General features: G+C 33.4%; 1 protein-coding gene and 1 pseudogene across 1 annotated transcript; both read right to left on the bottom strand.

Moving 5' to 3' along the window:
- Nucleotides 1–558: 558 nt before the first annotated feature.
- On the bottom strand, nt 559–2,771 carry LOC132281324 (polygalacturonase-like). Its single transcript, XM_059783039.1, has 4 exons — nt 2,631–2,771; nt 2,206–2,514; nt 856–1,377; nt 559–786 (listed from the first exon to the last, which is right to left on the bottom strand). Exons 1-4 carry the CDS (start codon nt 2,769–2,771, stop codon nt 559–561), a joined length of 1,200 nt encoding a protein of 399 aa, XP_059639022.1.
- Nucleotides 2,772–14,352: 11,581 nt separating this feature from the next.
- LOC132287414 (small nucleolar RNA R71) lies at nt 14,353–14,451 on the bottom strand (annotated as a pseudogene).
- Nucleotides 14,452–14,870: the final 419 nt, after the last annotated feature.

Below are 14,870 nucleotides of genomic sequence, written 5' to 3'. Positions count from 1 at the left end.
ATTATTTTTTTATTTGGCATGAAATCAACACTCATTTGTTGTTAGGAAGAATCGAACCCTCAATTAATTGTAAGAAGGATCTTTTGTGAAACAATTCATGGAAATGTTGTAAAAATTCAATAGTCATGATCGCCTATTTACTCCAATTGGGATTTATTCAGGAAAAAAATTATCTTGAAACGTGTCATCCACACTCAAATATAACTGCATTTTGCATAGACAGTAAGAGAAAACGAAGATGGTCAAAACAAACTTGGAATGAAGTTATTGAAACGGATTCTAAAACATTAATTAAATCTTAAAAAAGACAATGATTAATAATAGAACAAAATGGAGAAGGAGAATCCATGTGACCCATCCCATCCATTTGAAAAAAAAGTTAAAGGATGAGAAAAAGTAGGAATTATTGCAATATTGGATATACATCAACATTATATATATATATATATATATATATATATATATATATATATATATTTATAACTTAAAAAAAAAAAAAACATACTACATATATAGTAAAATTCAAAATCTTCATTCTGTACTGATTGTTGAAAGAGGCTAACTGCAAGCAGGAGGTTGCAATTGGCCACGGGAGATAACATTGACATGAGCACATGAAGAAATAGCTGGACCTTCATGACCAAGATATTTTAAGTTGATATTCTCAAGCACAATGTTCTTGCATGGCTTGCTTTCACTACACACCAGTTTTACTGCTTCTCTCGATGCAGAAGTGCCTCGAATATTACTGAATGTAACATTTGCTATCTGTATCAGCGATGAATCCTGTGAAGAAACCAAAAAAATTGTCATTACTAATTAATGGTTCAGTGTGTGTCTGTGTCAAATATGTACCTGACCACATGGAGGGAATGGACAATACTGTTGATCGATGAGGATGGGGTTGTAAACATTGTTAACAACAATGCTATCAAATAGCATGTTTGAAACAATGCCACCAGCATCATTAGGTGTTGCAGCCCATGTTTTGATCCTCACGCCGTTAAGGGTACGCGTAAAAGTGCAGTTTGTGACTACTAATCTTGTCACATGTTGCTCTTCATCAGATCTCCCTAAGCTTCCGACGCTGATTCCATGTCCCGGACCACAAAAACTCTTGGAAATGTGGATTCTGTGGTTTCCGGGACCTAAGGATATGCAATCGTCTCCGGTGGCTATGTCCATTACTGAAACCCTAATGTTGGTCGAGGCACTGATATGCATTCCATCAGTGTTGGGACTGTCTCCGGGAGCTGATATTGTAATGTGACTTAGGTTCATGTTGTGACACCCGAAAATGTTGAGATGCACATTCTTGCTGTTGAGTGAGTTTATGTGGTTGATCTCTGAATTGTTGATGAAGAGCAGTATCAATGACTGATCTCATTTGTACACCACAATTGAAAAGAAAGAAAAATTGTGTTAATGAAGTATAGGAGCTAGTACTCAATCCTATTTATTCATTTTTCAAGTGTGATACAATTTAGCTTCAATATCATAAAATAGACAAAGATCTAATTGGAATTATTATTGATTTTAACATTTTGAGAGAGGAGAGATACTCTATTTTTATCGATTACTTATTAAGATGATTAGAGCCTGATTAGAGCCATACAAAAAAATCGAACGTCAATAGTAGCATGGTACATTAAAAAATATATATATATAATTTAGAAAAGTGAAAGTTGTACTCAAAAGGGCTAAAAATAGAATAAAGTTTTAAGAGAATGACAAATGGCAATTCTCTCAAAATGATCTCCTTTTTGTTAGAAGTACTGTTTCCATTTCCTTTTAATGGAATGTACTCTATACTTAAAGTAAAAGTGACACAAGTATCATTAACTTATAAATAAACCAAGTATTAGGGGTATTTTTGTCATTTAATAATTTTTTATATAAAAAAAAGGAAAAGAAAATGAGTACATTTGGTTAAAAGGAGACTGTATTTATCATCTCTTTCTGAAAAAAAAAAAAAAAAATAGAATAACACACTATACAGTATATAATATTCTATTTGTCCCAAAATAACTGTAGTATTTAGCCGAAAAAATAAAAAAACGAAAAGGAAAACACACTAGATAATCCACTTTAGAAAATACGGATCACAATATTTTATATCTATAGAAAAGAAAATTAATTCAAAAAATTGAAAATAAGGATCACAATATTTTATATCATGATAAAGGAAATGAAAATAGTACTTACAGCAGGGAGGCCCGGGCACTGTCCTTTGTTGCAAGTGTTATATGGCCAACCAGATGCACCTTTGCCATCCAAAGTCCCACCTCCTGTGACTGTCAAATTCTCCATATATTGGAAGGTAATCCAATGGTTAGTGTTTAGGAACTGCGATGGTTCTGTTGGAGCCTTTAAGACCCCTTTTATCAGAAACTCCATTGGACCATTGCATGGACCATTAAGATTCAATGAACTCAAGAAGTATGACCCTAATGGGATCAAAACACTGCTCCGCCCTTGCCATTGACACGACTCGTTCCAAGCTTTCGAAAATGCCTGCAAAAAAAAAAAATTGAAATAAGTGGTTAGTGATGTTACAGATGCATGTAAGAATATATATATATGTGTGTGTGTGTGTGTGTGTGTGTGTGTAATATTTCATATACGCATACCTTGGAGTTATCAGTCTTTCCATCTGCAACTGCACCATAGTGGGTCACATCAAAAACATTGGATTGTAGAGCATTGGTGATGGACACTACTAAAAACAATACTGCTATGAAAACTATATTGAAAACTGAACTAAAACCCATCTCTCTTGTTATTGCTGCACAATTTCATCTGTTTTCCCCATATATATATATGCGTGTGTGTGTGAATTTGGGATAGAAATGAATGGGAATAAATCATTTATTGGTTGATATTTTTGTTGATTCTTGGAATCTGATTTTTTGATACCTAACCAAAAAATAAATAAATAAATTGTGGTTTTTGATATGCGTTGATTTGTTTCCCCAACAATATGAGTAATTTATTAGTGTTGGGGTGGGGAAAAAAAAAAAAAAATCTTGGATACTAGTAAGATGGAAAAAATGGATAGATTAGTGATCATTGTGTTGGGGAAGTTTAAAAGAGTTTCCATAACTACTGATGGGAAAATATCACTTTCTTTCAAATCAAGTGCAAGAAAGAAAAAAAAAAATGGGCTTTCATTTACTTCCCAAAAAAAAGAAGGAAAGAGTGTAAGACATAATGTGATAAATTTAGAAAAATATTTGAATGCTGCATTTTACTGATTACCAAAACTAAAAAGAAAGAGAAAATAGTGCAAGATTGAAATGTGATAAATGTACGGATACGTTTTTCCTAAGCAATGTACGGACATATTTGATTGCTTCTAATAATATATATATATATATATTATTTTGGTCCAATTTTTTTTATTTTTATTATTTTATATATTTTCAAAATATATATGCAAGCTAATAATGGTCGGGCCCAATCCCGAGTTAAGGGCCAGCCTTTGGAAGCGATTTATATTTTAGAGTTTGGGTTGGATTCAAAATTTCCAACCCGGTCCTATTTCAGGTTGGGCTTGGATGGGAAGATTAGTAACCCGCCCAATTTATATATTTTTATTATAGGTTAATTTCACTAACATTCCCTTAGGTTTGGCCATATTTCACCCTCAAATATCTTTCAAAAATAATTATCACACACATTATAAACTTTTGTTCGGTTTTTCGCTAACACCCGCAACGATTAGTTGAACAGTACTGACACGATGTGAAATAACTTAAACACCATTTGAATTTGTCAAAGTAACCCTTTAGCCTAAAGAATTAGATTAAAAGACTAAAATACACCTAAAAATTTATAAATTTACAAATTATATATATATACACACACACACAGACACACACATATACACACACACACACACACACACACACAAACATATATATAGATATACACACACACACATACATCCTTCAATCGCCATCGCCACTACCCACACAATCCTAATCCCAACCCATCACCAATCGCCGCCGCCACCACCCACACAATCGTAATCCCAACCCATCGCCATTCATCGCCGCCACCACAGCCACCACTATCCTAACTGTAATACCCCTAATTTTTCAAAGGATATAAATGTGATTTAATCATTTATTTTATTGCATTTTAATTAATTATGTGGCTATTTGCTTATGTGGCTATGTGTTTATGTGTTATGTACTTAAATGATTTAATTGTCTGATGTGTATGGTATGTTTTATTTGTGTGTATTTGTGTGATATGATTATGTAATAAATTGTGTATTTGTTTAAATGTTATGTGTTTATTTATATTTAAATTGTTTGTTGATTTTATTTTATTTTAAAAGAAGTTGGATATGAATAGTAGCAGTGGACCAACCATTTGGGTCCCATGGACTACTTGGATATGAGTCTTAATGGGTATGGATATTTATCGATAGATAGTTGTGTGTGTGTGTGTGTGTGTGTGTGTATATTTATGGGGATATATGTATATATGGATAGTAATAATAATATTATTATTATGGATAGTTATAATTATATATATATATATAACAAACTTGGTATATTTATATTTATATTTTCTATTTTCCTTTTTCTTTTCTTAATTATTAAGGTAAAGTTAGATTGGGAATAAGATTTTATATTTTATAAGTTGGATTGTGAATAAGATTTTATAGTTATCTATATATATGTGTATTGGGGGTTTGTGAAAGGGTTATAAAACTATATTCCTATTCAGATCTAGAAAGAGAAAACTAGAGAGAGAAAGATGAAGAGAAAGAAGGAAGAAGAAGAAGGATCATTAGAGAAGAATAACAAGAAATGAGGAGTTTAACTTTCAATCCGAAAGTTTCAGGCAAGTTTTATGTTCTACTTGTCTCATTTGATCTAGTGTTCAGTACATGTTTAGGATGACTTTAGGATGATTAAACAAGATTAATAAATAGGTTAGCATGTTTAATTAAATCGGATTAAAATAAAGAGTATATATGTTTAAATATATGTATGCATGCTATGTATGATTTTGTAATTTGATGCATGAATTGTTGTTATAACTTGATATCTACATGCTTAATTATTGTAATTGAATTATTAAACTACTTTGTATAATTATTAGAAAATAATCTTTAGATGATCTAAGACACAATTCTGTCTGTCTGGACAGAATTCTGAACAACAGTTCGATAATTCCGTTTTTGACCAAATAATAGTGTTTTTTTGGGTGGAAACAATTGATTTAGAAAAACCCACTAGCTTAGCTTGTGGGCCATGTTAGTTTTTGGTCGAAAACCATCATTTAAGGTTTCGAAATTGCGTTTTCGTAATTATTAGGAGGCATCACAGTATTTTTGTGATTTTTGTTGGAGGTTGAAATGAAGTCCGATTGTCCTCATATTTTAAATTTGGTTATTTTTGTTGATTATGTTTCTTATTATATTTTTTCAAAATTTTTAGAAATATTTTATTTTTAGGCTTATTTTCAGAATTTCGTTCATCGTACTAAAATTCGATAAATATTAAATGATGAGTTAAATATAGGATGTATGTTTGATAAATAATATTAATTATATTGAAAACATACTAAGTATGGTATTAAAATATAATAATCATAGTTAGAGTATATGGTGTAGGATGATAAACGCTATAAAGTATAATTATTCGTTCTCGTTGATATATGATCTTTATTGTATCATTGTTATTATTGGATATTTTGATAGATAATATTAATCATATTATAAATGATGATAATCATAATGTGATTTATGGATATATATTGGATGAAAAGTTGATTAATTCATAGTATGCATAATATATAATAATATGCAATGATATGGAGGATTACACAATTTAATTGAGATGTAGATTAATTATGTGGTACCCCTCGGATCCGAGACACGAGTTGATCAAGCCAGGCCCAAACCCGAGGGATATCAAATAATTAATATGTAATTGAACACAGAATACAAGATGAAATAAATAATAATAATAATAATAAGCTGAAAAAATGCTAATTGAAAATCCTTTAAGTAATATAATTATTGAAATCTGTTAAATCCAAACTCCATAGGTTTACAACTTGGGAATCCATCAATTGGACCCCTTATTAAAGATTCTTAAACCGAAACTGAAATAATAAAAATAAAGTCTAAAGCTAACATAAAGAAGATTCCTACATAGTCGGAGGAATGAATATCTGTATCTGCTCTGCACGTCCAAGCTCTAACCCTGGAACTGACGATCACCTGAAAAATAAAGAAGTGGGTTAGCCTCACATGCAAGTCTTGATCTACTACAATCCAAACAGTAATCCGATACGCAAATACATCCTAGGAAGACTCAACAATATCTAGAGTAGTCCATATAAGTATATAGTACACACTATAGGACGCTCGCTAGTCCAATAGGTCTGTCTCAGCCTGAATAGAAGGCAACATGCGAATACGCACCCTAAGGTGGGCATGAGTACCTAGACCTACTAGGGAACAACACCTATGTCCAGTTATCCATTATAGGCGATATACACGCCCTAACCATGGTCATGAGACTTGAGCTCATACCACGGTACCATATAATATATATATAAAGTCCGTACTCCTCCTAATACAGTATACCATCCATCTGTGTAGTGGTCTGATATATGTATAACAAATCCATCCTGAAACCATAGTAGGTCATTCAATTCACAACTGATATGACACATGTAGGTGATAGACTTAACCTTTATGACTAATCCATACCTTAATCCAAATTTAGGTAGGCCTAGTGTCTGAACTAGTCCATACCTAGTATGTTACCGTCCCATACCGGTACATACCATCCTCTGGTTAACAGAGTTGATAAAACAGTACTAGATAGTCATCAACCCAACTCCCAAAATATGCACAAACCAAATTAATCTATAAATATAAAACTTAGGCATTCAGTCTAGGCCTAGAAATTATTTTCCAACCATTAAATTTACTAATTATGAAACATAGCATTTACGTCATGCATCAAATCCACTAATTGATAAAATTAACTGAACTGTTATATCAATTTACTTCCAACCACACATAGATAATTCCAAGAATTTACTATGCTTATAAAACTGTCTAAATATAATTAAAACAATATTAAACAAAAATCCCAATTCCAGTCCGTTAAATGACAAAACAAAAGTATGCAATTTATTTCTTCAAACAGTGCCATAACTGATGCAATTTATATCCAGTTTAAATCATCAGTTAATTCCATCCATATTTACATCTAGTTATACGACTATATGCTTAAACCATAATAAAAATATAACTAGCAGTTTAAGATTATACAGAGAAATCAAAATTTCAAAAATAACAGACAAAAGAAAATTAATTCTTCAATCATCCTCCTACGGTTCTCTGTTTAAACTAAAGTTAATTCCGTCCTTAATACCTACTTGTAACCATGCTTCCCAACATTTTTATAAATCTTTGGCAATGATTTACACCCTCCAGTAGCATTTAAATAACTTTAGAAAACCAATTTTCAGCCCAAACAGACCTTAAAATCAAAATTCTGGCCAATTAAAGAGAGAGCGGGCTCTAGAAAAAAAATTGAGCCTGCTCTTCCTATCTAGAGCCGGCTCTAGACTTTCTAGAGCCTGCTCTAGTGCACCAAGAGCCGGCTCCTCCTCTTTGGGAGCCGGCTCTAAGGGTTTTGGAAGCCAGTTCTTCCTCCCTTAGCAGCCTTCTGTCCGTTTAAACTTCGTCTTCTCCGATTCCTGTAAGTACCAGTTCTCTGTAGGACTTTTATTACATGTTTTTAAGGTCTATTCCAATTCCAGATTGATTATAAAACAAGGATATACAATGATATTTAATCAAGACTTGAATTGAAAAACAAACTGTTACCCAACGGAGCAAGGTTACAAAATTACAGTTTTTATTACTATCTTTTAAAACAACCAATAACATGTTTATTCCATGAATTAAAACATTGATTAAACATGCATAAAGGTTATAATTAAGCCTTAGTTTAATTCCTGGAGTCTTCCTAAACACGCACAGAACACAGATTAAAGAGATAGAGCAGAACATAACTTGCCTTGAGTTTCAGACTTTGAAACTCTAATTCCACAGTTTCTGTATTCTCCCTTGAACTGCTCTGCCAATTTCCCAAGTTTACGCTCTGTTTCTTAGCAGCCCCTTGTGTTACATACGTAACCTTATGTTTGTCTAAAACCCTAAACCCCAGTACGTGTATGTATTTAAAGACTTAAACATTAATCCTAATCCATAAATAACTTGGCTGATTGAATAACCTAGGTTTAAAATAGTGTTGGCTAAACTAGAAACATAAAATCCTAAATTCAGATAAATAAAATAACTACACAGTAAAGAACCAAATAACCTAGTTAACCAATTAAGGTAAGTCAAACAAATGACATAATCATAAGCAATTAATTTAAATTAACTCAGTGAAAGAATTCAAATAAGTAATTACACCAAAACGAAACAATTAACCCATCAATTAAATTCAAGTACCAAAACAATTAAACCAATTAAATAATTAAATTAAAGCAAGTAAATAATTAAATGCACTAAAACAATTTAAAACAATTAAATCACACCAAAGAAATAAACAAATGCAATTTAACCAATAAAATAAATACCGGGACTATCCTTTTAAAAATTAGGGGTATTACATATTACCTGTATTGTAAGTTAATTACATGCTACTTAAAGTTGTATATTACTTAATTATATGCAATGGCTATCTGTATGATTATTTTCATGTTTAATTCTGGATTAATTGATTTATTATTATATTTGTTGCATCAATTATTAATTGGATTATGTGGATTTATGCACCATTGTCAGGATATGTGGACATATTAGGGATGGATTAACGAAATAGTTAAGTCCTACCTATTTATATTTATAAGGGAACAGATTAATCATAGAGTTAAGTCTTACTTATTCGTGTCAAGTTAACGGAATAGTTGGATGGCATGCTATTGAAATAATATGGTTAGATAGTTTACTTTATGTTTGGATAGGATGGATTATATATATATAAATATATGCCATGATATGAGCTTGAGTCTAAGGATTGATGGTTAGGGAGCGTAAATTGCCTGGGATGCATAACTGGATATAGAGGATGTGGTGTACCTTAATAGATAACGATATTCATGACTGCCTATGTATTTTGTGTGATACCTAGTATCAGGATGAATCCTTTAGTGTGTATCTATTTATGTACAGACTATGTAGCTATTGCATGAGTTGACTAAGATGTATTCGTTCCTTAAGTCTATGTTAGATGTAGTAGAAATAATTTGTTTGTAGGCCTGACCCACTATTTATTTTTCAGATTAATGTAGATTAGATCATGCAGCGAAGAGACCAGTTATCATCATTTTTCCGGATTATCTACATATGAGTTTCCATTATGATTCAGTATTTAGTTGTAGACAGTTATTACTGTTAAGTCTATTGGTTTGGGATTTTCTAAAGGTCCACAAAGTATGGATTCCCGAGTTGTATTTTGGAGGATTGGTTGTATTAGAATAATTTATTATTTAATGAAAATTTATTGTAAGGATTTAATTGTTGGATTATCACTTTAATTTTCTTTCAGCAATTTATTTATTCTTATTTATTCTTTTGTATTTTGTGTTCGATTATTGCCAATTTATTTTTTGATATCCTCGGGCATTTGGACGTGGGCCTGGCCAACTCGCATTCGGAAATCCAGGGGTATCATAGTTGGTATTAGAGCACTCCAGGTTCAAGTGTGCTTAGGATTGTTTTTCCTTATAGACTTCCGCGTTGCGTTTCTTAAAACTTAGAACCTACATTAGGATTCGTTGTATTCTATTTACGGTTCGTTAGGAGGAGCTGATGTCAATTATATTCTGTAGTCACAGAATGGTTGGCATTAAGAAGATGATGGGGTCCAAGGTGAAAGTGATAAAAACCCAAAGAAGTAAAGTAGTACGTTATCGATTTCTTTGCCAGATAATAGAATTAGTGATCGAAGGTTTAGTTTCGGTTGGCGCTACTTTAAAGTATAAGCCAAGAAAGGATTTAAGGGTGTGTAATAGGTCACCGCATCTTGGGGCCTACACGATTTCAGTTATTCTAAAAAAGGAGAAAAGCGAGGAGGAGGAGCCCGAAACGGATCCTAATGGAGGAGATTGTAGAGTATTCAAGAAAGAGGGTACAAAATCTTAAAGATGAATAGTCGCGCAAGGGTGATCTTATTTGCTAGTAATATAGCGAATATATTAGTACAATTGGTATTGATCAATCTACATATAGTTAAACTTTCTTATCATTTCTAAAAGAGATATATAAGAAGTACCTTTCAGGATTTTGGGTATCTGATGGAATTCTTATCAAAATGAAACATATGATTTTATATCACATTCAGAAGAGCATTGGTATTATGTTGTGTCGTTCTAATTTGTTTTATAAAGCCAAGTTAGACAGTTTACATTCCGCGTATAAGGAGGCTGAGGGTTGAGCCCTTGGTATTTGCTTAGGCAAACATATGTTACTTTTAAGCTATGTTTAAAGGATATGTTTTGAGGTTGGATGATTACCTATGAAACTATAAAAGGAAATTGTGTAAATTAATTTTTGCAAGTTGATTTCAAAGGAGATGTTCCATAGGAAGAACGATTTCTTAAGTAGGAGTATTTTATGGTATTGTATTTGTCAAACATGTTTTATTTTTATTTATTATTTGGGATTTTGGTATGTGGTTTATTGGGGATACAAGTATGTGATCAGCCAATTACTGTTTCTACACCATGGGGTAATAGCGTTATTTTTATGCTAGGATGTAAGCATGTGGTCGTAGGATTTGGTAAATATAAATAATTCTAGCCAATCTATTGGACTTGGACATGCGTGATGATGGTATATTATATGGGATGGGATAGTTAGACCATCACTACAACTCAAATAATCTAGCATGATTAGTTTGATATACTTTATGCTAGGTCGGGATTCGTATCTAATTACAACGCCATGATAATGTTGGTTGTTAATATTTTGGTATTCATGAGGTGGTGGTAAATAAAGACCACTTTAACGCCACGAAGGTTTATCGGAGGTGCCGAATTTACAGAACATCTCTTTGGAAAATTCCAGAAGTTGCATGTTACCAAGTCGGAAGGAGGATTTTGTACTGGTTTAGGTACTTATAAATGACGCCAAGCGAGGATAGTAGATTGAATAAATCTTCATCAATCTATTCTAAATCAAGAATTTATTTTCAAGGGCGTGTCATGATGAATGTTGAAAAGTGCACATTTAAACCCCTTAAGCTTAGGTATTCTAGGACCTTTATCTATCTTACTTTCCCGTTTTAGACTAATTTCGTGTTATTGTCCTTTTTAGGTGCTTATCCCCAAAATAAGCTAATTCAGCCAAATAAGAGCTTAAAAGAAGCTAACTCAAGCTGGATGGAAGAAAGGAACAAAGTGGAAGCAGAATGAAGCAAAGTGTGTAAATCAACATGTTTGATTGATCTCAAGAATACTTCGATCGATCGAAAGTTCATCGATCTAGACTCTCCAAGATGGATCCAAGCTCTTTTGTCCTTATCTAAAGATCCCACAAAGTTCAATCGATCCAACAATTCTCAGATCGATCGAAAAGATTCCATCTTATTCTGTTGTACCACCCTACCTACCACTTTTGTCTCTTTCCCCAAAATATCTCAGATCTGTCCTTATCCAAAAAGGCTCCGCCATGAGAGGATCGATCCAGCCACAGTTTGATAGATCTCAGCCAAGTTCGATCGATCTCAGCATAGGTTCGATCGATTGAACCCTCTCAAGTGCGAATTAAATTAATTTCCAGCTCATTAAAAGTTGTCTCATGGTGCAATCATTGGAGGAGCCCTTGTGTACGAGTCTACACCATTGGATGTGACATTTAAGCTACCTATATAAGGATTATGAGCCACTTTTACATAGATGCTTTTAGGAGGTGATAGATATAATTTTTTATTATTCTTAGATAGGAAGAAAAGAAAAGAGGAGGCTAGAGACATATTCTTGGGAGATTTTCCATCTAACTCAAGAAGAAGAGCATTTCTACTATAGAGATAGCCCTTGAGGGTTGGAGGACACCATCCATGAGTGGCTAGACATCTTATTGGGGCTAGAGTTAGCCCCAAGCATGCTTTCTTTACCTTGATTTATGTATTTTTAAGGGGATTTGTGTTGTAATACATGTTTTGACATCTTTATATACATAGATCTTGTTTATTCAATGATCTATGTGGTTTAATTATTCTAATTGATCATTTCATTCTATCCATATGTCTATATATGCTAGAATAGATGTTCATGCATTTATCTCTATCTCTTGTGTTGTTGATGCATATCTATATGTGTTGATGCTATAGATTTAGAGATTGTCAAGACATAGTGCTTAATAGAATGCTCTTGTGATTTATTTGATGGTTCATACTCATTTCTTGATGGATTGTGCCTCTCCTTTAGTTTAATTAGTTTAATTTTCATGTCATTAGCTTAGATGTAGTGTAGTTACCTTAGTTGTTAAATGGGAGGACAATCCATACTTGTTGCTTGATGTTCCATACTTATGAATGCAAGTAGTGTATTTCTTTAATTATGTGATGTGTTTGGATTGTGAGCTTAAAGAAGGATTAATGGCTTAGTTTGATATATTGTTCTATTCATTGTGTTATTTAGATAATATATACTTAATTGGTTATCCATACTTATTGAAACAACCAAACACACTCACTATTGTTGCAACATATGTTTTCCCCCTCATTAATTATGAATTGAGTGTATAGAAAGGTGTTGCTTAGTGGTGATCTTGAAGTCCCAAGACCTCTCTCTCTTGTTTTCTCTATCCTTTAATTACTTGTTTTATATTGAGCTTGTTTAATCTTAATTGTAGTTTAATCAATCAAACAATCTACCTTTGATCACTCGACCTACTAACCCTAAGCATTGTTTCCATTACTAGTAGCCCTCCAATCCCTTGGGACGATCCCTACTCACTCTTGCTACGTTAGTAGTAGTGGTGGTAGTGGTTTTTATAAATTTAAACTTGACCCAAAAGGCTTTTCTTGAACCGCACATTCACTACATTATTTTAGCGTATAGGAACGGCCACCGTCAAATTTTGGCGCCGTTGCCGGGGATTGAATTGGCAACGCCGTGTTTTGGAAACATTTAGGAATTAGTACTCTTTTGATCGTATCTTTACTTTATTTTTATTTTTAGTTAATTATTGTGTTTGTTCTTACTTGGCCAGGTGAATTGAGTGAAGGAAGTTGAGGAAAGGAGAATTCAAAGCAAGGAGCTAAGCTAAGCACAAAAAGGACTAAAAATCTAAAAAAAATGCAAAGCATAGCAAAGCTTGGAAGTTGAAAGTGAAGTGAAGTTGCTTAAAGACCCTTTATGAGATCTTTCTAACTCAAGCTCTAGTTAAATCGTCGGCCCGCATGGTGACTTGTTTTTCATTTCCTAGATAAATCGTGAGCCCGCGTGGAGGCAATTTACTTTTCCTTGCATGTTGTTCAAGCATGGGAGCATGGGATCAATGTATGTGGAGATTTGTTATAGGGGCGAAGTGTTTGGTACTTGCTTATTTGCTTGTTATTTGTCTTTCTTAGTGCATGCATGGTCGTAGGTCGTTAAATCTTACTCTTGTCCCTCTTAATTTTCATCTTGAATCGGTTATTCGTAATCTTAGGGGAAGAGGTAGTTCTCATCACTCCATTTCACCAATGGAGAATTTGAATGACGACCATGTGGAGGACTTTGGTCACATAGACCAATAAGGTATCCTCCACCCTAATGTGCATCATGAAAACATCCAAGTACCATTAGGCATGCCTAGACCATTTATTCCACCACAACAACAAGGCCAAATTCCATTGGGAATGCCTCAACCAATATTTGCTCCACAACCTCCCATGGTTCAAGCTAACCACGGTGTTCGAGTAGCACCACCGGTTGTAAATCCCCTTCTTGCTTTAAGAAACCATTATGTGCCTAATGAATATAATGCACCCACTTGCATTCAATTGCCCCCATTTAGAGACATCACTATGAAATCAAACCACAAACCATTCAAATGCTTCCTAACTATCATGGACTTCCAAGTGAAGAACCTTATAAGTATTTGGATGAGTTTCTTGAAGTATGTTCCATCGTGAAATACACGGACATGCCGGAAGAAGTTTTAAGACTTAAAATTTTTCCTTTCACCCTTAAAGACAAGGCAAAATATTGGTTCAACAATCTTAGGCCTTTTTCGATAACCCCTTAGGCGGAAATGCAACAAGAGTTCTTGAAAAAGTACTATCCAATTTCTAAGACCAATGCCATGAGAACTTCAATTAGAGAATTTTCTCAAGGGGATGGGGAAATGTTTCATGAGGCATGGGAAAAATTCAATGACTTGCTTAGGAAGTGCCCACATCATGACATACCTAAGTGACAATTAGTTCAATATTTCGTTGAAAGTTTACCGGATAATCACAAGGGTATGGTTGATGCATCTATGGGTGGTTCTTATCTTGATAAGTATGAAAATGATGTATGGCAATTGTATGAAAGTATGAGTGAGAATTCAATGCATAGGTCCTTATCTTCTAAAAATGGTAGAAATCTAGGTGGAAGGAAGAATGTCGGCTTATATCAAGTTGACAACTCCAATGACATAGCCGCCGAGATGAAATCCTTATCTCAAAGGTTTGATTAATTTTTGATCAACCAAAATTCGGCGAATCAAGTATCTTCCTCCCCTACTCATATTCATCATCGTGCATCTAATGAATCTTGCACGACTCGTTCAAGTGTCTTGCATTCTACTTCTAATTGTCCCCATGGACATGTGCAAAGTGAGC

The sequence above is a fragment of the Cornus florida genome, unplaced genomic scaffold (assembly GCF_030987335.1).
Source record: "Cornus florida cultivar Cherokee Brave unplaced genomic scaffold, ASM3098733v1 CherokeeBrave_3.0.0_Hap2_Chr11, whole genome shotgun sequence".
Taxonomy (NCBI): Eukaryota; Viridiplantae; Streptophyta; class Magnoliopsida; order Cornales; family Cornaceae; genus Cornus; species Cornus florida.
This window is presented reverse-complemented; position numbering and strand designations above follow the sequence as displayed.

Bases quoted from the DNA above. Each gene is read 5' to 3' on its own strand.
- LOC132281324 (XM_059783039.1), bottom strand. From the start codon at position 2,771: ATGGGTTTTAGTTCAGTTTTCAATATAGTTTTCATAGCAGTATTGTTT. The intron at 2,515-2,630 runs GTATGCGTATAT...TTTTTTTTGCAG, and splicing joins GAAAGACTGATAACTCCAAG to GCATTTTCGAAAGCTTGGAA. The intron at 1,378-2,205 runs GTAAGTACTATT...AAATGAGATCAG, and splicing joins AGTGCCCGGGCCTCCCTGCT to TCATTGATACTGCTCTTCAT.